General features: G+C 39.1%; 2 protein-coding genes across 2 annotated transcripts in view; both read left to right on the plus strand.

Annotated features, from left to right (window-relative positions):
* Positions 1-25,499, plus strand: part of LOC309702568 (uncharacterized protein) — a 1,257,380-nt gene that overhangs the window by 482,074 nt on the left and 749,807 nt on the right. The gene's annotated exons all lie outside the window — the stretch shown is intronic.
* LOC309702580 (protein NLRC3-like) overlaps positions 18,595-25,499 on the plus strand; it is a 92,605-nt gene continuing 85,700 nt past the window's right edge. Inside the window, exons 1-4 of the mRNA XM_082527190.1 lie at positions 18,595-19,119; positions 19,865-19,996; positions 20,109-20,258; positions 20,338-20,478. Of these exons, the coding sequence (XP_082383316.1) occupies positions 19,908-19,996; positions 20,109-20,258; positions 20,338-20,478 (380 nt within the window). The 5' untranslated portion in view covers positions 18,595-19,119; positions 19,865-19,907. The remainder of the gene's footprint in view (positions 19,120-19,864; positions 19,997-20,108; positions 20,259-20,337; positions 20,479-25,499) is intronic.

The following is a 25,499-nucleotide window of genomic DNA, read 5'->3' on the forward strand; positions in this document are numbered from 1 at the left end:
ACCTGTCACAAAGAGCAGCCTTTCCATGCCTGACTCTGCATAATTGTCAGCATCCAAGCATTTTAAATGAGTCATCATCCTCAGAAATCATCCTTTGCACAGTTGTTATGAAGAGAAAAATAAACTTTAGAGCTGAAAATCAGATATGAACCGTGATCTGGGAGGGGAAGGGCACCTGCTGCCAGACAATGTTCACCTTGGAAAAAGTCAAAAGTGGTTTATAAATTTTGCCAGAGGGAGTTAGGCGATTGCTTCATAATTAAAGACTGATTAAGATGGATTCATATTTTCTTAAAGGTTCTTTTTAGACCTCACCTTTTACACCTGCATTGAGTTGCTGCCATGTGATTGGCTGATCAGATATTTGCATTAATGAGTATTTGAACAGATCTACCTAATGAAGTTTTATATTTATGATGAAAATGCTTTGATGGTTCATACCTATGAAGTTGCAGTATATCTGAAGAGCCTTAAAATATTTTTTTTTACCATAGTAAACTTCAAAACAGACTTTATTATATGATATAGTTTTAAAAAAGGATAACAATTGACTTCAGCATAATATAAAATAATGTGTTTTCCCGATACCTGATTTTTAGCACTATGTATGCTTTGGTCAACTTTCAGATCTATGAAGTTCAGCTCAGTTATCTATGTTTTCATTTTTAGTTTCCATTTGCATTTAGATGCACGGCCGATTCTCTGATGTGTGATCTGTTTCTACCTGTGCTGATGCTAGCAGGACTAAAGCTGATCAAGCAGCAGTAAATATGTGAAGCAAGGCTGAAGGATACACTCATAAAATGAACAGAATCATAAGAATATAACAGCACGAGCACTGCAAATGCAACTAAAACATGTTGACATCAAATGGTATGTTATTTGAAATCTATATGAAACAATGACACATCTAAGTTTTCCAATTTTTTTTATTTATTAATTTTATTTTTTCCACAGTTGTGTAAATCAGTCTGTCTGTGGACTGCCAGCCAACACATCCACAACACCAACAACTCAGACAGCACAAAGCCTTTTAAGTTGGCGAGGCGTGATAGCAAATGCAGCGCAGGTACATCCATCTCACCTGCAGCAGCATCGCAGACCACGCCCCCCCTCCACACCACTCTTTCCTCATAGTTGCTCGCCATCGTTGCGCTCAGAGGGCAGAAGGTCCCGATCGAAGTGCACAGGTAACTTCCCTTCACATTTCACGACAATGATCCTGTTAGTGAGAAGCCTGCCTTCATACTTTTTTTTTCTTTTTTTTTTTTTTGTCCCGTTTGGATCTATAGCCATCAGAATTGTTGTCTTGAGACCAAGAAAGATGCCAAGCGGATTTATTCTACCAAGTGGATCATCATGGCCTTGCCATATTGGTCCATTTGGTTGACCTGTATTATAATTATGAATTTATTTTATTTTCAGTTGCAAACGGGACAGACATAACTGTGGGATAGGACAGGGGGAAAGAATGAAAGAAAGAGGGGGAGAGAAAGAAAGAAAACCAAAGGGGAGAAGAGACGGTGAGAGGGGGGGGAAGAGAGAAAAAAAAACAAACAACAAAAAAAACTCCTGGGTCACCTGTATGGAGAAAAAAAAAAAACAGAGGAGACAGCAAACAACAAAGAGCAACATAATAATAGGAAAAAAAAGCACCATCACAATAAACTAGCTAGTCATAGATATCAATAGTTACTAAATAATAAACGATATTGTTCAGCACGCAAGATAGACAGCGCACAGTGTGCTTTGAGGCAGCAGCCAAGAAAGCTGTAGTCCGCGTCTGTGAATACCCATGTGTACACCTGTGTGCATACCTGTGTGAATCAGCATGCTTGCATTCCAAAGGTTTCTCCATGTAATGATCTGCTAGGGAGTGTGGGGGGACCACAGCCCTGTCCTTTATGGTATCAAGCAGGTATGGAGGAGATCAAAACTCCAGACATCCAGAGGCCCCCAGAACACAAGAGACCAAGGAAGAGCCTGCCTTCATACTGGCAGCTGGGTTTCCTGGCTCCCTGATGCTTTAGCTTACATTTAATTATGCGAAACGTTGCGGTACTATACGTCATGCCGCTATTTTCATCGTACCTCCCATCACCTCTACAAATGGATTTGACCTTTGCTGGAATGCTGAGGATGAATGTGTTGGTTTCCTTACAACTGTTGTCAATTTTGTAGATATTCCTATTTGATATTTCTGTGTTACACAGCTTTTCAGTCATCTTAGCATCTACATGCTGTCTTCTAAACTTTTCACAAGGTGTTTCTTCAGGTCAGTGATCGCTTGGTTGAAAATTGTTCACTTTGGAAAATCCGGAAGCAAAGAGCAGCACGAGCATCGTGCAGACAAACAGTGTCTTCATCGTCTCCTGGAGAAGAAAACACATGGACATTTTTCCACATTAAGAATTTGGCAGATACATCCTTTTGGATCCTGAAGCTCAGTAAGTCGTCTTTGTGAGCTGCAAACACACACGACAAGAGGACTGATAGACCTTTTTCTTTAAATGAAAGAAGTCGTTTTATTTATAGTTTTCTTTTTTATTTATTTCTAATCATATATATTACTTTGTTCTCTGTTTATTTTTTATTTTTCAACTGTTAGGACGATTTCTAAATATCCTGAACAAGCCTGATCTGGACAGCTCCTGGAAGCAGATTCAGGCGTGATGATGTCATTTTCAACTGGAAAAAGAAGCTTTGAAAAGCTGAAGTAGTTGTCTTTAAATGTTTACATATTTAACCTTGTTGTATTACTTTATATTTTATATTCATCATATTAAGACATCAAGATATTTGTTTTTGCCTTAAAATTTTGTGTTTTAATTTATACTTTTTGTTATTATTTTTTTTAATTTTGTCATTTTGCCTTTTTTACTTGATGTGATTTGGATAAATATATATTTATATCTACAGATATATTGAGAGAGTTTTTCTCTGGGTTTCACAAGCCCGTTTTATAGATAAAAGTCCAGGTCATAATAGATCCGGTTCATTAAGAACAAAGTTTAAATCCTATTTAATATAAATGCCTTTCTGCACTCAGTTATTCTTTCCTGTCATATGTTTCAGTGTGCTCTGTAGTAACAATGACACACTGCAAAATAAAAATCAAACAGAACTCAAGACACTATGGATTTTCCTCCAATTCGTATCTGTTTGTGTAATTTATAGGATTTTTTATTTCAAGCTTTTCCAAATTAAGACACTCACCTTTTTTTTTCCTTTACTAATGATGATGATTAACCTGCAGTGGTTCAGGTATAAGTTGGTTGTCTGGAACAGCAGGTGATGAAGATGTCGTGAAGGGTCTGTGGTTAATGTATATAGTGGGTTCATTACATAACTGGATAGGCAACATCTGACAGTCAGTTTAAATAAGATCTTGTTGTATTTGAACACAAATCAGCAAAAACAGGTCTCTCACCGTGCAAATATACAGCTTACGTAAGTTTAGTATGCTCACCGAATGCAGTGTTTAGTGTAGCAGCAGAATTATGACAGTTTATGGAGATGTTCAACGTGAGCCTGCTGCCCAGCTTTAAAAGGAAAATCATTTTAAATGATACATAATAAGTTCTTACCAAAAGAGGAATGCAGACGGAGATGAGCAGAGATCTCTTCTGCAGTTCAGATGCTGCTGTGAGTTATAGTTCACTTCTGTCACAGAGGAACAACGTGTGTTTGGATCTGGACACTTTGATTTTTATACTTCTGATCAGCACCACCTCAAATAATCCTTTGCATCCACACCTACATCACTGGCCCACCACTTCTAGGAAACTTTAACACTTCCCTGCTTGTGACTCAGAAAGATAATGCAAATATGATGACCACTGACCACAAGAACCTGCATGTAGATGCAGCCTGTTTTTCCACATCTGGCTTTAGAAAAAAAAAAATTAATGCACAAACAAATAGATTTAAAATAAAAAGATGTGTTGGTATATTTTGACCTTTCAAATAAACTATTAACACTTCTTTTTTCCCCTTTTTAAGTATAATTTTTGGCAAATAAAGTGAATGTTTTGACCATTTGCAGTTAAAATGTTGAACAATCTTTTTATTTTTGTTTTACTACCAGTTGGTTTTTTTTGAGTGTTAAATAGAAATTATATGCTGAAACTGAAGTGATGGGTCGCACTCTTTAGTTCACCCCTGCTCTCGAAACAATGTAGGTGGTCCAATTAACATATTTACATTTTTTCATTTGCTTTTGCTGTTTCACTTGCAAAATATTTCCAGTGTGACATTTGATCAGGTCTTGTAAACCTTGTCGTTAACCAAGCAGTCACTCCCAGGCTGCTGTGCTGATCACCGGATCTTAACTTAATTGTCACAGTGCACTCAGAACAAAACAGCCATGCAGAGATATGAGTCACAGTGACATTAAAACTGATGAAGACCGTCGTCGTTAGAACCAGCAAACTGAACGAACTAAAAAAGATCATCTAAATTCAACTGGTCTAAAATATCAGGATCTCAGTGTTAAGTCCATATTTTTGAAGTAGAAGCTTTTACTGGTTTTACTTAAGAAAAAGAAATAATAAGGAATTGTTTTGGAATTTGTCCAGGTTAACAGATGAAATCATGTTCAGTGCTTTGTCCTGTCAGTAAACACAGATTCTTTATTTGCACTGAATGGGACAGCATATAATTTCACTGCTTTTGGCGTAATGACAATAAAAGATAGTTTCAAAGTCTGACCTGCAAAGCCCGTCCACCCAGTGTCCTCCTCAGTCATGCTGGTTGCATGATTGCTGTAGAAGTGCTAAACTACTGTGACCTGATTAATTGAACTGAGCTCACACTGCAATAACTAATCAGTGAGGTGGTAGTTTAAGTACTTCATTACCAAAATGTATAAATGAAGTACATCAGAAGATGTTGGGGAAGAAGCACTTCACCGGGTGGGCCTGGACCCCCGAGGCCTGTCCCTGTGCCGACCTCGTCTGAGTCTAATAGATTTATAAGATAGAGCTCATCAGAAGACTAAGATATGAATATAAACATGATATTTATCAGTTTAATTTAATGTTAAGTTGAACTGGAGTTAACCAGAATCCTTTACTCTTCCAACTCCTCTACTTTGTCTAACAGTTAGCTTAGCTTAGCCTAGCCAAGTTTTCTTTGCAAAATTGCTAATTGCATGGTTTCAAATTGCAGTTTTGATTTTAAGTCGACTAATTGTTCAGACCTGCTCTGGGGCCTGTCTGAAGTATTAAATTGACATATTTGTCTCAACACCTACGCAGGAGAACTTTTTTGTAAGTGTGAAATGGAAAATAGAAGAAGAAGTAGAGATGTGGGTGTTCCTATTTACATATTTTTATTTTCTGTTTCTTTAGCCAAACATGTTATTTGATCAGAGCACCTGCCTGTACACCTGCTGTTAACCAAGCAGTTATTTTCAAGCTGCTACACTGATCACAAAGTCATGACATATGAATGACAGGAAGTGTCCAGTGTCACGTAGCGATATTAATGACAACAATGATGGGTCAAAGCAACATATGATGAACATTTATTACGATATCCTGATAAATGTAATGCAGCGGGATAACTTCTACAGTTATTATGTTAGTGATGATGCCTCTTTGCTTTTCATTTATTCACAGCTTTGTGGCGTACGATGGAGTGTCAGGGCCACATTAAGATGATAACCTGCCACGGCTGCAGTACCCTCTACAACACGGCTTGTGTCGATGATTTAGTGAAGCAAACTGATCATCTGTCTCATTGTGTCTTTTGTGTGTTTGGTTTTGTGTTTTCAATGAACTGAAAGCCCTCTTTAATGCACGAGGGTGTGACCATCCACATTCTCTCATCTGTCCAGTGTCAGCCATTCATTTTGTGCAAATGGTCAAGTCTTCCAAGTGTGCGTGCTTTTCCTTCTGACCAGATGCAGTTTTTTGCACCATAACTTTATTGTCCTGATACTGATCCCCACACTGTGTATGTGCACTAAAACAGCAATCATTTCACTGCTCAGGTTACAAAATGTCATAAGATGCTGCATGGCCATACAAGATAGACTTTTGGTTATCAACAACTCTCTGAGGCCTCAACTGTGAAGCAGAACGCTGTCTTATCCGGCTAACTTCAAGAGCCAAGTTATCCTTTGAACCTAATCTGCTCCAAAGCAATTTATGTTCCAAATGTGAGATCACCAGGTACAAAATCACCACCTACTAACCAGTATGACCAAAAAAGAACAAAATAAATAAAATCCCCGATCCTGGAAGGTCCCTCAGACCGCTGTGTGCAGAGAGTAGGAGGGTGTAATATTTTTCAGCAGAGTCTGATGTCTTTGTCTTTCCATGATTAACAACGATAATGAACATAGATTCTCTACAACTTTACTTTTTTGGAAGTATTAATTTATGATCCTAAAGCAGGACACCTGCACTGTAATTAATGACCTCACATCACATGTTTAAATTATGCTTTTACATTTAACCTTTTAATCAGACCAACAAAAAGCTCATACTCAATTTTAGCAGCAGTCATTGTGACACTGATGATAAAACTTGTGTAAAATTGCAAAACTGTAAAAAGAAATTAAAAAAATTAAAAATAAAATAAAATCATTTTTGTAGCTCAGTGTTGAAATTACAGTTAACTTCACTGGTTGGCTGTTTCACCTGTAACACTTCAAAATAACATGCTAAGGTTTAATAGGTTATAAGGAATATACTCTGAGCCCCGAGCAGTGTTGTGCTAATAAGAGACGTTTTGTGTGTGCAGTGAACCAGTAAGTTTTGTATTTCATAATTTATTGAGTTTCTATTATCCTTTCTGACCTGCGTTAAGGAAGCCATTAAAGCACCATGTCCGCTGTAATAGTTCTGTAGTTTGATGCTTGAGTCGTTGCAGACTTGTTGAAACTCCCTCACCCGTCAAAGCAGCGTCTTTGTTAGTCGAGTCCAGCAGATGGCAGTGTTTCACTGTCTGACGGCTGTCTGAAGCTTCAGCTGGATTATCCGTTTGCTATGTTTGCCATGTTACAGTGGGGAGGAAAAACTCCTTTTTAACAGGAATATCTAGACATGAGTGATTACTGCAGTGGGGCACTATCTGTGCTATCTATAAGAAATGTTAGCAACAATAAAACTCTGAGGATCAGGGCTCCATTTCACTCCAGTGTTCAGTGGCATTTTAAAAGAGTGAATACCGACGCTGAATGTCTTTGTAAAGCAAAAGCACTTTGTTAGCCTTTACAGAGCAAAGCTATGGATCAATGTCCAGTGAAGAAAAATCGAGGTGGCCAGTCTGTCCTTTCCTAACCAATCACAGAGCTCCTTACATTGCACCATGTGGCTAATTTACGTTTTACTGATATTGCTGGGCTGCTGTCAATAATTTTGTCTTTATATTACAACAGAGCATTGACCTTTAACCTGTTTAATTCATACTGAGTATTTAAAAAAATGTATTGTCATAATAAATTCTGCCTCACTGAAACACCATTTTGCATTAGCCTCTATCACCTGACTCCTCACTGATGATATCACTGCATGAGCAGGCGAGCGGTAGCGGCGGGGGGGTGTAGGTGAAGCTCGTGAAGAACAAAATTCTGTACGAGCGGACGCAGTGAGTCCAATAACCAGGGGTAACTGGAAATAAGGTGTTGTAGGTTGGCTTCCACAGTGTAAAGAGACGCTTCTCCCTCATGCTCTAACAGCTGGTAAATCAATTTAGAAGCAGAGTCGATAACGGCCTCCTGAAGCTCCCTAGGTGGGGTGACTGCCGCTGGATCCATATCTGGCTGGTCCGCACTGTCACGGCGGGTGAGGAGAGCCGTGTGAAAATAATAAATGAGGATCCAATCGCAGGCAGTAGTGGAGAAGTGAAGGTGGTTTATTGAACACAAAAATAAATATGGACAAACAGCAAATGGAGCACGAACTAAACTAGACTGGAAACAACTAAACTACAGAGCACAAACACATGGGTGAGACATGGTGGATACACAGACAGACCAGCAACTACAATGACAGAGGACACGACTTAAATACACAGAGAAACACAGGGGAATTACACACAGGTGGTGGACACAGCTGGGAATAATCAACAAGACGAGACAGAGGTCAAACTGAACACACTCACATGAGACGCAGACCTTCACAATAAAACAGGAACAAGAAACCATCACACTAAGACGCAGACTCGACATAGAGAGAGAGACAGAAAATGACACATGGAACTAAAGTAAACCTGCAAAAACATGACAACTCAAAATACTGGGTCAAACTGAGCCAGAACTGTGACAGATTTTCTATAATGTTTTGCTTGAGCATGTCCTGCTTTTCTGTAATGTTATTTCTACAGTTTTAGCAGTTCTTCTCGAGGGAAAGAGAAAGATGTAAAAATCTTATACGTTATATATGTTAAATAACATGTGTAGTGCTCACATGTAATGCAGATGTTAGCTTTGATCTAACCAATAAATCCTGATTGGATGTTGTTAGCGTTAGCACTTGTGTTTGCTTCCCTGCTGTACAACAGCATTACCAAAATACAACTGAAGAAACAAACTCAGTTATGAAAAGTTTGTGTTCAGTTTGCAGTCGCTGAAAATAATTACACCTTTGGGAATGACATGGAAATGCTCCCACACTAAAGATTGGGTTTTGTTTTGGGGATTTTCCATCTTAATTTATCTGTCTTATTTGGCTACATCTACGACACTGCTATGCTCTCTCTTGCCTATGTTTTCGTGGCTGCTGCTATCTGTATTTTAATATATATATATATATATGCAATGAAAATTCCCGTCTCGCCCCTCCCGGCAGTCTGTATACTTTAAGCTCGGGTAGTTTTTACACAGGATACGGGAGGATTACTGAGAAGAACCTAAGCAAACACGTGACAAGTTTTCAACAGGAATGAATGACAGTAAAAATGTTACCTCACAGATCGTTTTCATGCCATCAGTAAGGAGCTGGTTTCAGCTGGACTGGACACACTCAAATGGCAAAGAAGGTTGTGTAGCCTTTGCAGAGAAGATGAAATGCATTCATGTAAATCAAAATGCATCTTTTAATTGAGGTAGAGGTTTGTCAGAGATATTATTCTCATAATGTACCTTTGTCCCAGCTGATTACCTTCATTAAACAGCAGGTTGCAAAAACCTCTTGTGTACCTCTTTTCAACCACTGGGAGGCGCTACAGCTTCATTCCTTTCACACTAAGGCAGCGGTAGGGAACTCCAGGCCTCGAGGGCCGGTGTCCCTGCAGGTTTTAGACGTTCCCTACCCCTGCACTAAGGCCTTTGAAATCTTCATTAACACTGAGCTTGAAATTTCTATCAGTCGAATGCAAAGGAGTCCTGTGGTTGTAGGACAGAGGTAGGGAACGTTAATCTGCCATCATTTAGATTATATGACAACAACCTTCAAATCTGAAGTCTCAGAAATCTGCTTCATGTACAAGTTCCTCCAATAATCAGGGCTAATATCACCAAATTGTACATAAACAGACTTTTACATGTTAAATATTTCTCATATATGGGGAAAAAAACAATATAAAATACTATATTATTAACAAAATATCTTAAGATACAGCTACAAATTGCTTGAAACATTTGCAATGAAATATATAAAACAGCTTTATTGTCAGTGAGGACAAAGTTATAGTGATGCTGTGCTGGAGTGTTCAAAAGAAGACAGAGACATGAAGTATAAATATTGTATAATATTAAATATAAGAAAGAACAAAGTTATAAAAACATTAATAATTGAAATCTGCAACAATATTCACATAAAGTGTAAAATACAGAGTTAACTGTTTAATAGGTAAAGTTTAGGTCTTGCAGTCGAACAATGATCCCAAACACAGCAGCAAATCTACAGCAGAATAGCTGAAAAGCAAAGTCCAGACCTCAACCTGGGACATTCAGAGAGCTGTGCTTAAATAAATGCCCACAAACCTCAAAGAACTGAAGCAACGTTGTAATGAAGAGTGGGCCAACATTCCTCCACAACAATATGAGAGACTGATAAAGTCAAGCAGAAAACAATTAGCTCACATTTGTGCTGCTAAAAGTGTTTCTAGTTATTCACAGGACTGTAGTTTGAATTTAAAGAAATGTGAAAGTGCACTGAAATTAACATAAAGTTATTGCAATTTTAAAAGAAAATCAAGAAATCTAAGAGGAAGAAACAATGTAAACCACACAATTTTTTTCCTTATATTCTCCACACGGCAATGCACATAACAGACATAAAATATTTGCATTTATCAATAGAAAATATACAATTTTTCCATAGTCATAGCCAGGCCCGATTACTGCCAAACCTGTGCTGAATCAATCACTTAAACAGGACCTGTCTGACAAAGTAGAGTAGACCAAAACATCCTCAAAAACTACACATCATGGCGCAATCCAAGGAAATTCAGAAGCAAATAAGAAACAAAGTAATTGAGATCTCTCAGTCTGGAGATGCAACGTCAAGATGAACAGAATCCAGTTTCTGGGATCCTGAAGGAGAATGTCTGGCCATCTGTTCACGACCACAAGCTGAAGTGCACTTGATCCAAAGCACACCAACAAGTCCACCTCTAAGCAGCTTAAGTAAAACAAAAGAAAGACTTTGGAATGGCTTAGCCAAAGTTCATACGTGAATCTGATTGAGGTGCTGTGACCTTGGAAAGGTGGTTCATACTCAAAAACCCTCCAGTGTGGCTGAATTACAACAATTTTGCAAAGATGAGTGGGCAGAAATTCTTCCACCACCTCGTAAAGGACTCATTGCCAGTTATCCCAAATGCTTTATTGCAGATGTTTCTACTCAGGGTGGCCCAACCAGTTATTAGGTTTAGGGGGCAATCACTTTTTCCACACAGGGCCATAATAATGGCCGCCTTAATAATAAATGCCTTGATTTAGGAACTACTTTTAATGTTTACTTGTGCTATTTTGCAAAAAATAAAATCTCTGCAAAAACATCAAAACTGCTGACCATCTGACCTCAATATGAAATTATTAATCTTTTGACAAAAAACATTTAGATTTGTAAAAATAAAGAAACCATAGAGGAACAAACAATGTTGTTTGCTACGTTCTAACATGGCAATCTAAATAACAGTAATGCAAACATATATATTTATCAATAAAAACAGATCGCCTTTTCACTGTTACAAAAGTCAAGTACATCAATGTTTGTTCAGCTTTCATAAATGTAAGTTTATAAGTACATAGTACATTTTTTGGTAAAGTCCAACTTCTTTTAATACATGCAACACATTTCAGAACATTTGGGACAGAGACAACAAAAGACTGGAAATACTTCGTAAAAATCTGGTGAAACACTTTAAAGCCAGTGGGATTAAATGGGAAACATAAAATTTAATACTAGACAAAGACCGATTGAATCATGAAGCAAAGAATTAATAACTAAATCACAAGTAGAAAATGTTATGCAGATATTATTGGATAGATTTTGGTGTAGAAAAAAATGACAAGAAATGAAAAATGAAAGTTATCTGGTCTTTTTCTTTAAAGAGTAGCCTACTGCAGAGCAGCAACACTGACAAAGACCATCATCACCAATACTGCAGCTAATACAGTGATCCAGGAGGAAACTTGAAAAAGCAGGAAAAATGTGACACTGATCAAAATGAATACATCAATTATTGATCAAAGAGAAAATGCATACTACCACAATGCATTGTTATTGCATCTCAGTTTCTCACCATCACTGATAATCTGACGTCTGCTGGACCTCAGGAATCGTCACCATCACCTCTCTGTGAGGAGCAGAGAGCACTCGTGCTGCACATCCCACCTGTGTGCTGTGTTTACGTGAACCTGAGAGCACAGCTGTAGTGGTGACAGTGAATGTAGCGTTGGTGTTGGACACACTGACAGTGTTGTACTGTGAGAAGCTGAGGTGTTGTTGTGAGAGTGTTACAGTGGGAGCAGGTCGACCAGTGGCTGAACAGGAAACAACCCACTCTTCAGCAGAGTTTGACTCTCTGACATCAACAACAGGTTCATGCAGCTCTGTGAAGGATCAGGAGATATAAAATAAGGAGTATATTGTTAAAGATACATTGACTTCTAACACATGTAACGCATTAAGGTAAAATTTCTTACCATAAAGATGTGTTACACGATTTATAAACCCCAGTTTGTTAATTATTTGTTCATTATTCATAACTATATACTTAATTTTTTAAAAATTAAGTGTTTTTGGTCAAATGGAATTTCTTTTTGGCTAATTTTAGCCCCTTTAAGCCATCTGCCAAAATGTTTTAACCTTTCTGTCTCTAACAGTAAAACATCGTTCCTTTATCTTCTGTGTCTGGTGTGTTGGTCAGGATTAGCTAGCTTGGCAAAAAGTTCACATTAAACAATTAAAGTGTGTTACTGTGAGGTGTGTGTTCGTACTATGAGTCACAGCTCGAGTTTTCTTGCGGGTGAAGGTTTTTCACCTCGCTGTCATTCTTGCATAAAAGTGTTTGACCCCTTCAGAAAAAAAAACGAAATTTGGGATTACTTTTTGTTTTGTTCATTGTGTGTATTTGTTTCTACTTTTTCTTTTACTGTGTACAGCACTTTGGTCAACCTGTGTTGTTTTTAGACATGGTTATTGATTGATTGATTGATTGATTGATTGATTGATTGATTGATTGATTGATTGATTGATTGATATGTCTTTGATTAAAATACAGCCTACTCCACATCCTCCAAGTTACAGAGAAGAGGAACCATCTGGGGTGAACTTGTGCACTTGGTATTGGCTGTCATGGTCCCTGTGCCTCTCCGGCTCGCTCATGTTGGCCACAGGTTTGTTTTGTTTTCTCTCCTGCTTCCCTGGGTGGAGCTCATTGTGGGCTCTCACCCTTGGCCCACGTATCTGCGGTGATTTCTACACCTGTTGCTGATCAGGCGGCGTCCCCCTTGCCTATTTAACGCTGCAGCACGGAGTATTCGGCACTGGAACGTTGAACCTCCCATGTTCGTGCTCTCAGCTCTCCTAAGACAAACTCTCTCAGTGTTGTGTGGCGTATTGATCTAATTGGACTCTTTGTGTTTAGATCTCCCCGGAACTGGTGGCGGACCCTGACCTGTGATCCCTGTGTGTGTCAACATAAGTGGAAATTGGAGCGAGAGTGGCTGTGGAGAAGCGAGTGTGCGTAAGAAGAGGAGTGGCGGAGTTTGGGCCGAGTGGAGAGCGAGTGTGGATTCCTTCCCCTGGAGCCCTGAAGCCCTGCCCCATTCACTGTATATACACATCACTGTGGTTTCCCTTCTGTGTTAATAAATTGTCAACCCTTTGCTTGCCAGAACGCTGCCTGCGTCTGAATCCATCTGTTAGCCCTGACATTGGATACCTGAAAATCAGTGAAGGGACCATTAATGCTTCAACTTGTACACAGGTTTGAGAGCAACCACCCAAAAGCTTCTGCTAATAAACACTAGTCTGTGTTTGTGATGCAAATGTTTCTGGCTGTGTTCACAAACATTTAGTAAGGTGAGTGAGGAATATTAATACTTATTATTAGATCATTAGCAGACTGTAGAACTTGACTGCACGCCAAGGTGGCAGTTCAGCCATTTGATTCATGTTGCAGCAGCTCATGAGTGAATGAACATCGTGCAATAAAAGTACTTCTAGAAGTACATTTTTGCAAAAACGTACATTGTGGAGGAATGTAGGGAAGACACGAGGGAGCCCAATATTTTACTCAAACGTTAATCGCTGCATCACACAACTGAACATTCAAAGCGCCAAAACCTAACCCTCTCACTTCCCGTTACACTGGGTACGAGTGGAGCTACCTGGTGGTATGTACTTACATTTATTTAAATTTACTTGAGTAGGGTAGAGTCATGCTAATGCCCTAATAATTTTATTCAGGTGTGTTGCAGCAGAGATACATTTAAAAGCTTCAGGACGCTGGCTCTCAAGGCCTGGAGTTTGACACCCCTGCTTTACACAAAGATGGGTTAAATCACAGTGCAAAGAATGAATGAATAAATGAAATATAAAAAATAAATAATTATTAAATAGTCTTACACATCAATGTCATTGGTTGACTTTTGAAATATTTGAATCCTTATTGGGTTCCCTGAGTGACAGAAGGATTAAAACACTTTAAAATCAGTACTGAAAATATGTGCAGACATTACTAGATAGATTTAGGGTTAGAATCAATAAATCACTATCATGTTAATAAGATAAGACACATTACAAAACGACATACTAGAAAGTGAAAAGGTAACTTTTCTTCAAGCAGCATAGTGGAGCAACAGAAAAAGACAAACCCCAACACCAGCACTGCTGCAGCTATTACAGTGATTGAGGGAAAAAACGTGACGCTGACCAACAATAATACATCACTCATGAAGTTCTGAAGTCATTGTTATTAGATCCCAGTCAAATTTACCCAAGTATCATCCGTCTCTAGTCTAGTCTGTGGTATACAGAAAGAGTTTCTCACCACCAACAGATGTTTTTTGGACCTCAGGAATCGTCACCATCACCTCTCTGTGAGGAGCAGAGAGCACTCGAGCTGCACATCCCACCTGTGTGCTGTGTTTGGACATAGATGGACACCTAAGCTAGAATAACACCCAACTAAATCCTAACTAATAATGGCAACACAAGAACTAAGCATATATTCAATATAATATAAGACCTCCAAAAACACACACAGTGAACTCAAAATACTGGGTCACAGATCCAGCCCCCGACAAATAACGCATAATAAACAGACAACCTGACAATGAACAAAAGGAAAGTCACACAATATATACACAAAGGGATGATAAGGGAAATGGAAACACATGAGGACACAGCAGGGACAAATTAGATGTGATGAGACAGGAGAAAGCAAAACTGAACACACTGAACACAGGACACGAGACTGTCCAAATAAAACAGGATACAAACTAAGAGACACGGCTCGACACACAGGGACCGACATGGGAACACTGAATGAATCACAAGGAGGGGAAACATCAACAAAACACAATGATGTGACTATGGCGACTATGGAGGAAGACCAAATACAGACGGGAAATTATTTTTGATAAAAGTAATATTAATTTGACTAATGGACAGGCAGTGATAAACAGCAAACAAGCTGCTTCGCTTTACAGTCTTTGTTTTATCATCTGCAACTCCTGCAGTGTGAAACAGTCTTGGTATGTCAAACATAAAAACATTTTAGATACCGCTTCATCAGGTTACATATATATATACCGTATTTCTTCATCAGAGAATCTATAATGTATTAAACTAAAAGTGTACACCTGGTTTAAAGAGTATTAACTAAATAAGAACGTGACAACTTTCAGTCATTAATGTAGCAGAGACAGAGTCTGACTAAAGGGTTATCACAGTGAGACCTGTTTGATCTGCAGACACAGTCTCTCTCTACTAAGAGTGTGTTTGACTTTAACTTTCACACAAAATGATTCAGTTCCTCTAAACCCTCCAACAAACATTTACAAATGCTTAGAAACATTTTGTGTTTCTAATTACTAATGTTCCCCAGCCCCAGCATTCCCACAAATCTGTCTGTTTCCTTTTTTAAGTTTCACTGTCTGTCTTCTAAACTTCGCTGATGCAGCTGGTCGTCTTTGTGTGAATCTGCGTGTGAAGGTAATCAAATCAGTATGTATTTTTTTCTGATAATATCAGCTGTGTGCAGCTTCGCTCCAGCACAAACCATAGCATTGTTCATGATGACAGATATGAACGAGGTTGACTTGTAACACCGCAGTTATGTGAGCCGTCATTTGTAAGCCTCTTAAACTTTCTTGCACTTTTACACAAAGTTTTATGGTAGTGCTTCTTCTTCTTTGGGGATTTTTGTTCAACAGACTGAAAAAAGCTGTAATATATTTTTGAAATATATTTAAATTGGTATTTAAAGGACTATAGCATATTCTAATTAGATTTATGATACTGTGTTAAGACAGTAAAATTGTGCATGTGTGTGTTTGTGTGTCTGTCTGAATTTTGCTGGTACTGCACTGATTGATGATCGTTGATGATCCACCTGACTGGTATAAATTACAGTTTTATATAACAGAACAAATTTGATATCTGTAAAAATATTTTTTAAATTCTTGCTTACTAGCTGACACTAAATTTTTAACTGATTTCTCTTCTGGGACACCCACACTGTGTGCAGTTTCATCTCAGCCCACTGTGTGATTGCACATTAAAGGACATTTCTCCCCAAATTCAATAAGCTCAGTGGATTATTATAACAGCGTATCAACAATTCATTTAAGAAATCCTTCTTAGTTGTTGTCATGAAAATCTCAGTGGATTCTTGACTTTGCTCGTCTGCTCTACAGCCTGGATAGTTTCATTTCAAACTGCTGCCGTGTTTCTGCCAAATTAAAAAACAGTTCTACTCAAATTCAACAAGGTTTAGTTAAAAAACAATGATTAACAAAAGATTTTGTTCATATTTCATTATATAATTCTGATCCATCAAAAATATTCCTTCTTAGAATAATCCTTTCTCTTATTGAAGATCGATTTATTTCTCTCATTTTGGTCATTCCTATTAACTCAGCCATTTCCTTAATCAATCCCACACCACTGCCCCCAAAACCATGGGAACACAGAGCAAGGAAAGCACAAAGTACACAAGAAGACGGGGACAATAAATACACACTGGATAATGAGACGAGAGGCAACGGGTGAGAGACATGATGCAGGAGAAAACTACAATAGCCACAGGAAGCAACAGTTAAAACAATAAAACAGGAAAACATGGAGAACAAGGCTTAAATTACATAGAGGAGAACAGACTGGACAGGGGAACATGAGATAGATAAATGCAGACGAGACTGAGACACTGATGGGAACAAATCATTAACCAAATGGGGGAAGTAAAACTCAAAGCTAAGTTCACAAGACACGAGACGATAAAAAAGAGGAAATGATACACAGAGACATACGCAGACATGTAGAAAACAGAAAGGAAAATATAAGTGAATGGGAAACATGACAGATGGGGAAATCAGACAATGACAGACAAACAGAGAGACAAGACAGACAAAGGGACATAACTGAAGTACAGAAAGGGATCACAAAAGCAGATATTTAGTGTTACAAAACCAAGAAGACAAACTACAATATGAAAACAGGGTACATGGGATATAGTAAATCCTAAAGCAAACTATTAACCATCCTTATATACAAAGAGCCAAACTAAAACACAAAAGACTCTCAAAAACAAAAAGGCATCACAAAACCCTGAGGAAAAAAAACAGCGATCCTCCATCCATCAGCTTCCGCTTCTCCTTTTCAGGGTCGCGAGGGTGCTGGAGCCTATCCCAGCTGTCATAGGGTGAGAGGCGGGGTACACGCTGGACAGGTCGCCAATCTGTCGCAGGGCCAACACACAGGGATAGACAACGATTCGCACTCACATTCACTCGCACATTCACACCTAGTGGCAATTTGGATTATCCAACTAAATATCCCCACAAGCTGCATGTCTTTGGACGGTGGGAGGAAGCCGGAGTACCCGGAGAGAACAGCGATCCTAACAAATAATATTGCAGTGGTCGGAGATGAAACTTTGCGGACATGTAGTAAATGGACTGATTCTTATATAGTGCTTTTCTACTCTTCTGGAGTTTTCAGAGTGCTCTATACAACAGGCCTCATTCACACAAGCACTTCTAAACACAAGTGCAAACTAATCATCAGAGGGCAACTTGGGGTTAGTATCTTGCCCAAGGATATTTGGCATGCAGGCTGGGGAAGCCAAGGTTCGAGCCACCAACCTTCCAATCAGCAGCTGATCTGCTCTATCACCTGAGCCACAGCCACCCACCCATCACAAGTGGGTGAGGCTGGTTCTGATATGGTGCTTTTCTACTCTGAGCATTCAAAGTGCTTCATACAAATGACTCATTCAAGGACTTTTCCTGTGCAGAAGAGTTTTCTATCTTGGGCTTAGATTCTCGTATCAAACAACCAACCTTCCAGTTACTTCGTGACCTGCTCTAACTCCTGAGCTACAGACAGAAGAGGAGTTTGTTAAGAATTTCATGACAACTGTCAAAGTTTTTTCTATTGTTTATTAAATTAATCTTATTAAATTTGAGTAGAACGTTCCTTTTATTTATCTGAAACCTTGCAGCTTTTGGTGGTTAAGCTGCAAATATATAGAGAAGGTAACCCAGAGGAAGAATGCACAGAGACTTTAAGGTCAGCTATCAAGAATCATTTTTACGCATTTTGATGCAATGTTATGATATTTGATGTTGAAATTGATTAGAAATGACTAATTTCATTTCTACAGAATTATGCAGTGTGGGTGTCCAAGAAGATGAATTCAGAATTTCATGTCAACTATCATATATGATTGAATACAGAACCTTCATACACCTACCTGAAACCATTTAAATGACATTATTGAGTTCCTTCAAAGTTTCTCCGTTTGAACAGAGTTGTTCTTTAATTTCTCGTGTCTCAAGCAGCAGTTTGAGGTGAAACTATGGATGCATGAAAGAGCAGCTGAGCCAAATGAGAACTGAATTTCAACTATAAAAGATGATTTTCAGAAATATTTTACATTTGTTGAAGTTATTTTAGATTTGAATGAATCATGAATGAAGAAGCATTACCAGAAAAATTAAGAAGAAAAGACAACTTGAGTGAAAAACAAATGACACTGTGGCTTTATTTCTGTTAACTTCCTGAAAATCATGTGTGTTGTTATGTGTGTGATCAGCAAAAAGGGATAAGAAGCAGCACTACCGTAAAACTTAGCGTTGAAGCTCAAGTTTGGCAGATAACGGGTGGCAGGCGTGGCTCACACTTGACCACGGTGTTGGAGAAACTCTGAGGTCTTTATAATCACTCTGCGGAGCTCACAGAGACTGCAGGGAGGACAGGAGGACAGAGCAGACTTTGTGAATTATTTTTTATCTTAGATGTAATATAAATTCAACACAGGCCTCTGAGGAAAAGGATCGTGCTACAAACTTTCGTTTCTCTTCCAACAGAAAGCAGAGGAGTGGAGTTACTCAGAGACTGACTGGATTAAACACACCAAAGGTTTATATTCCAGTTGGACCGTATCTCTTACCAAGGTCTGCACTACGTATCAGGATTTGATCTTATTCAGGTAATATCAGGGTTCTTATAGGGGTTTGTTCACAATAGTAACTCATGCAGCCATTTTTCAGTCTCACTGACCACACTTTTTACAACATGCTGCATTTTTAATAGTAAACTTCTGTTCAGTGCTTTTCCTGTCACACACTCATACATGTGTTTTGTCTGCAGCAGCTGTGTTGTTGTTGTTAGATTGTATTATCTGTTTAATCTCTTCAACATGGTTTTAGTTTTCTTTGTAAAGTCAGCAGCTCTGTCACTTTTCTCTGATTCCTCTTCTGCTCGACACTCAGCTGACACTCAGTTTCATTTCCACATTCATGAAGTTGTTGTCCAAGCGAATCATGGGCTCCATGATTGGTCAGCAAACTGTGTCCAGGCAGACAGGTTGGATAAGAATAACAGATTTATGTTTGATTACGCCCGTTTCCAATTCAGTTCCAGTCATTCCTGGCCCCAGGAGGTTGATGGGGGTGGGAGATGGGGGGCAGTGGGTTGTAAGCACAATGTAGATGAGTGGAGGCTTAATGTACTTAAACTTCCAGTCACAGTGAATCAGTGTGTGTCAGTGAATGCATCATGTGTGCTTCATGGCTCCATCTAGTGGACTGATAGTAGAAGTAGAGCAGCTGATGGCAGCTTCCTGTGCCTCACACTGCTGTCTGACTGCATTCAGCTGATATTTGGACAGCACACATGATGGAAAGGAGGATTTTGGTTTATGTGCACATGAATGATTTGTGTTTCCTCTGCAGGTGAAGGTAGAAAGTGTGTGTGAGCTGATGTGAATTGAGCAGCATGGATCAGTGTGAGGACAGAGAGGAGGGAGTCCCTCCCTCTAAAAGCACTCTGTGTGGGGAACATGAGAGCCAGACCAAAGCTCAGAGGTGAGATGACCATCTCTAACTGTCCATGACTCTTCTCCATGTCACAGCTCAGCACTCAGATCACTGCTCCAGCATTATTCACACTCATACCTCTGTGTGTGTTGTTTTAAAGCCCAGAGCTGTGGGGCGTACCAGGCTCAGCTGGACATAACCCTGAAACTAATCCAGAGCCTGGACCTGAACCCAGCTGTGTTTCCTTAAAGAGCAACAGGTCGAAGGAAATTGTTGTAAACTTTAACAAAAGACCGTTATGTGACAAAGAGTAAGTACATTATTTTTATGAGATTGTTCATCATGTCTTTAATTTAATATTTCCAGTTTTTCCTTCCTGTCTCATGAAGCTGTGACATTTATTGTTTTTCTTTTAGGATCAATAAGAGGCCAGAATCTCCTGGACCTGAACCCAGCTGTGTTTCCTTAAAGAGCAACATGTCGAAGGGTATTGGTGAAGACTTTAAAGGCTGTTCTTCTGCTGCTGAGAGGTAATGTGTGTCTAGATGTTGTTCCTGACTCTGTATTTTTGAATAAATCCTCATGTTTAATATCAGCTCAGCTCTTTTTCACACACATTTCTATGTTGGTATGTGAAGCGGTGTGTGTTGGAGTGTTTCCACAAACACAGCAGTCAGAGTGGAAAGAGTGGATGTTGTAGGAGGTGTTTGTGTAGTGAAGAGGCTGAGTGTCTGTAGGACTCCAGCTGCTCCAGCAGGTGTCTCCTTTGTGCTTTGCTTCAAACACAGTGTAGGGAGGAGCTTCCACTCAGGTGTTTCAGGTGTTGCTGGATGGAGGAGGACAAATAGTTTTTCCCTTCAGTGACACTTCAGCAGCTCAATGTTCTGGGAGATGTTTGTCTTTATGAAGGTTTATGGATTCTTGTTCTTACTTTGGTTAAACTGAGCAATACATTTTCCATCTAACATTTAAAGTAAATTTCCAGGTGAATAAAAGATCTGCAGCTGCAGACTCTGTGATGTTTCACAGTCTGAAAGTAACAAATTCAACCAGAGTTCAAACAAAGGCTTAATATACGTGTGTGTTTGATATAATGCCAACAAGTACAAACAGGTGTTCTTACAGGTCTTAATCACAGAGGTCTGATAAGTCTGGTGACTTTCACACTCAGCAATTTTGCTGCCTTTTATTTTATATTGGCCTTTTTAAAGCCCTTCAAAGTCTCCCACATTCATACAGAGCTTTTAACACCAAACTCCTTTACAGTCCTTCTCCTCTCACACACGATCACACGACTGATTTGTCTGCAGCAGCTGTGTTACTGCTAGTATTTTATTATGTGTGTAATCTCCTCATATTGTTCCTGTGGTTTAGTTTGACTTCCTTCTGCAAACTCAGCTGCTCTGTTGCTGATACACGTCTCCATGAATATGATTGATCAGATGCTGCCATGTTTCATGTGAGCGCTCAGCTGAAACCCTGGGTTGACTTATCGAGTTAATAACAAGCTTCACGTGACTGTGAATGCTAAAGTGAATCCAGATAAAGGAAAGAGACCCTGCTAATGTTGGACTCACTTCTTAGTGTAGATCCCAGGAGGAAGTTCAACATAGCCATTCTTTGTGCTAGCTCGACCAAACCTGAGACCACAGTGCAGGATAATGATCATCATCTGTCTCTGTCAAGGACATTTAAAATCCACAAATAACAAAAATAATTATATTTGATCATTAAAAATATGTTTTCACTTAAAAAAGCATGAGCACACTGGTGGATTACAGAAACATGAAAACTCGTTAACAGTAAAGTTGATTTAGGCGTAAACAAAGTGTCAAACATACTTAAGTAGAAGGACTGATGTTTGTATTAAAATACCCTCTTGAAGCTGAAATACTGATTCAGCTTCGTTACTCAAGTAAAGGTAAAAGAGTACAGGCTCTGAAATGTACTCACAGTATTAAAATAAAAACTCCATCTTTGAAGGAAATTTCTGCCAGTTTTTGTGCAAAGTTACCTGAATTTCTACCTCCAACATTAATATGAGAAAATTATCTGAACTTTTATTCTAATAAATTTAATCAGCTTGAACATTTTGTAGCACAAAAGTAGAAAAAACTCAAAGGGAATAAAAAATAGCTCAATTTGCTGTTGCCTGCATTGTAGATGGGTGGCTTTGCCTCAACACCTACACAGGAAAATGAGTTTAGTCAAGTATTAAAGTGGGATTGAAGAGGTCAGGAAACCAGAGATCAGGTGTTGTGGTGCAGCATGGTCACAAGAATCATTTAGAAATGGGTCGAAATATTTTCTCTTCTAGATTTTTTGCACAGTCTGATGTGCTGCTGCTCTGAGGTTTACTGCTCTCTGTGTGCTTAGAAAACTGTGAGGTACAAGTAGATTTGACACAAGTTATAATGGCTGATTTCCATATAACAGTGGAATACAGGGACTTAATCGTTAAGTAAGAAGAAAGTTTGAAGCCTAATCTTGAAAGTAGAGATAGTGTCTGTCTCCTGAATCCAAACTGGAAGCTGGTTCCACAGAAGAGGGGCCTGAAAACTGAAGGCTCTGCCTCCCATTCTACTTTTAAATACTCTAGGAACAACAAGTAGGCCTGCAGTGTGAGAGCGAAGTGCTCTAATAGGGTGATATGGTACTACAAGGTCATTAAGATAAGATGGGGCCTGATTATTTAAGACCTTGAATGTGAGGAGCAGGATTTTGAATTCTGGATTTAACAGGAAGCCAATGAAGGGAAGCCAAAACAGGAGAAATATGCTCTCTCTTTCTAGTCCCTGTCAGGACTCTTGCTGCAGCATTTTGGATTAGCTGAAGGCTTTTCAGCGAGTTTTTAGGACTTCCTGATAATAATGAATTACAGTGGTCCAGCCTGGAAGTAATAAATGCATGAACTAGTTTTTCAGCGTCACTCTGAGACAGGATATTTCTAACTTTAGAGATGTTGCGCAAATGGAAGAACGCAGTCTTACATATTTGTTTAATATGTGCGTTGAAGGACATGTCCTGGTCAAAAATGACTCCAAGGTTCCTCACAGCGTTACTGGAGGCCAAGGTAATGCCATCCAGGGTAAGAATCTGGTTAGATACCATATTTCTAAGGTTTTCAGGGCCGAGTACAATAACCTCAGTTTGATCTGAATTAAGAAGCAGAAAGTTAGCGGCCATCCAGGTCTTTATGTCTTTAAGACATTCCTGCAGTTTAACTCATTGGTGTGTGTTATCTGGCTTCATGGACAGATAGAGCTGGGTGTGCTATGTCTTCTGATGAGGCTGCCTTGGTGATTTTAACATCCATGTCTGCTGTGACTCTAAACTTCTGGTCAAGGACTTTTTAAATATTATTGACTCTCTTAACTTGACCCAGTGGGTTACTGGTCCCACTCATGAAAAAGGTCACACACTAGACTTGGAGCTTTCCCACGGGCTGGATGTGTGCGTCACTGAAATATCTGAGTTGTGCATCTCCGATCATCTTCCTGTGTTGTTCAAAAAGATGGGCAGTAACGCGTTACAAGTAACGCGTTACTGTAATCTGATTACTTTTTTCAAGTAACGAGTAAAGTAAGGGATTACTATTGCAAAAACGGTAATTAGATTACCGTTATTTTCCCGTAGGAACGCTGCGTTACTGCGTTACTAAAACCGTGATTTTTTGCGAGAATGTCTCACGACAGTGACGTAAGCGAGTGCGCCGTTAGTGACAACAGCTGTGTGCAGATCAACAGTGGATCATATATCGAGTGCAGGAGAGAGTATGAGCGTGCAGCGTTTAAAGCGTGGAAGTACTGACCTTACTTTGAGTTTGATTCCATAAAAAGTGATAAAAACATTAGTGTCCGTTGTGCGTGGGAATAAAACTTATTTTTACAGCGAAAAAAAACCCTAAACTTCCGAGCAAGCACTGAGTAGCTACGACGTAATGGGAAACTCAGAGAAACTCACGGATTCTTCCATTGACCGCTGCACACTTGCACCAGGGTAAACCTCCGCCTACCCCACTCCTGCTTTACAGGTGAAAATAGAGCAACAGGACCGCTGAGTCTTTGACTTTATTTATTTTCTGCTGTGTGTTACTTGCATCTGTTTGAAAGACTGTGTGAGTGTAAACACAACAAATATTTTATTTTATGTGCTGGAATGTGCAGAAAATAGGTTTAAATGTTAAACTAATTTATTCAAGTCAGAGAATGTTGCATATAATTAAATTTTTGCTTGATGCATAAAGTTAAAAGATTAAAACTAATGAAAGAAGTTAAAAAAAAGAGACTTTTCCATTTGATTACATTTTGTATGATGGATTATGCAGAAAAAGTAGAATTGGGCTGAAAGATCTATCGCTTTATCACCTATTCAGGTTGTAAATCGTGTTTTTAAAATGTAACTAAGTAACTAGGTAATTAATTACTTTTGAAAACAAGTAATCAGTAAAGTAACGGGATTACTTTTTTGGGGAAGTAATCGGTAATTAGTTACTGATTACTTTTTTCAAGTAAGTTGACCAACACTGGTTGTTCACTCTAACTATGCGCCGCTCGGTAGATAAGTCATGTGCCTCAGCACGTAAAAAGCGAGCGCTTAATGCTCTAACAGCGCCGCTTTTTCTGCTGCCTTTATGGACTCTGGAATAATGAACTCCAGCTGTTAAAGTGTTGAGGACCTTTCGGACTTTCTTCATTCTACCTGCACTGATATTTTGGACTCTATTGCTCCGTTCAGGACTCTGCGCGCTCAGCATTTATCAGAGCTGTGGTTGAATGAACATACGCGCTCCCTTAGACGTGACTGTAGACGCGCTGAAAGGAGATGGAAAAAGGACAGATTGTATGTTTCTCTACAGATTTTAAGGACTTTCTGTCTTTCTGCTCACCAAGAAGCTGTAAAACCTGCAGACACAGTTTGTCTTAAACTTAGTGTTAGTAAACAGTCACAGGCCTCAGGTACTTTTTAATGTCCTCAATCGTTTTCTTCGTTCACGTGATAATGTCGGAGTCATTTCTTCACCAAGTATTTGTGATGATTTTTTAGCATTTTTAACAACAAGCTTCTATCTATTAGGGCTCTTGTCTCGCCGACTGCTGCCTCAGATCCGAGTCTTTCTCCTGTGTGCTCAGCTGTCTTAGAGCAGTTTGATCCCATCTCCCTTAATAACTTGACTGCAGTAGTTTGTAACCTAAGATCATCACACTGCCCCTCTGATTGTCTCCCCCCAAACTACTCTTTCAAGGATTGTCAGGTTGGAGATCAGCCTATAATTAGCTAAGACAGCTGGGTCTAGGGATGCTTTTTAAGTAAAGGTTTAACTACAGCCAGCTAGGAATGGGTACCGTTTAGATTTGAAAACCTGCTAAATCAGAATCAGTTGCTGATGACGGCTTTTTTCTTTTACATTAATCATGTATAGTCTTAACTCAAAGTGAACATAGACTTGATTGAAGTAACTCAGATCAGCCAATTCAAAATGCTAATTCAATCAACTCTGAGTTCATGGCTAGACTCAGTTTGTTGGCCCTGCACCTTAAAACTATTCCCT

Source organism: Aulonocara stuartgranti, assembly GCF_965226115.1.
Source record: "Aulonocara stuartgranti genome assembly, chromosome: 3".
Taxonomy (NCBI): domain Eukaryota; kingdom Metazoa; phylum Chordata; class Actinopteri; order Cichliformes; family Cichlidae; genus Aulonocara; species Aulonocara stuartgranti.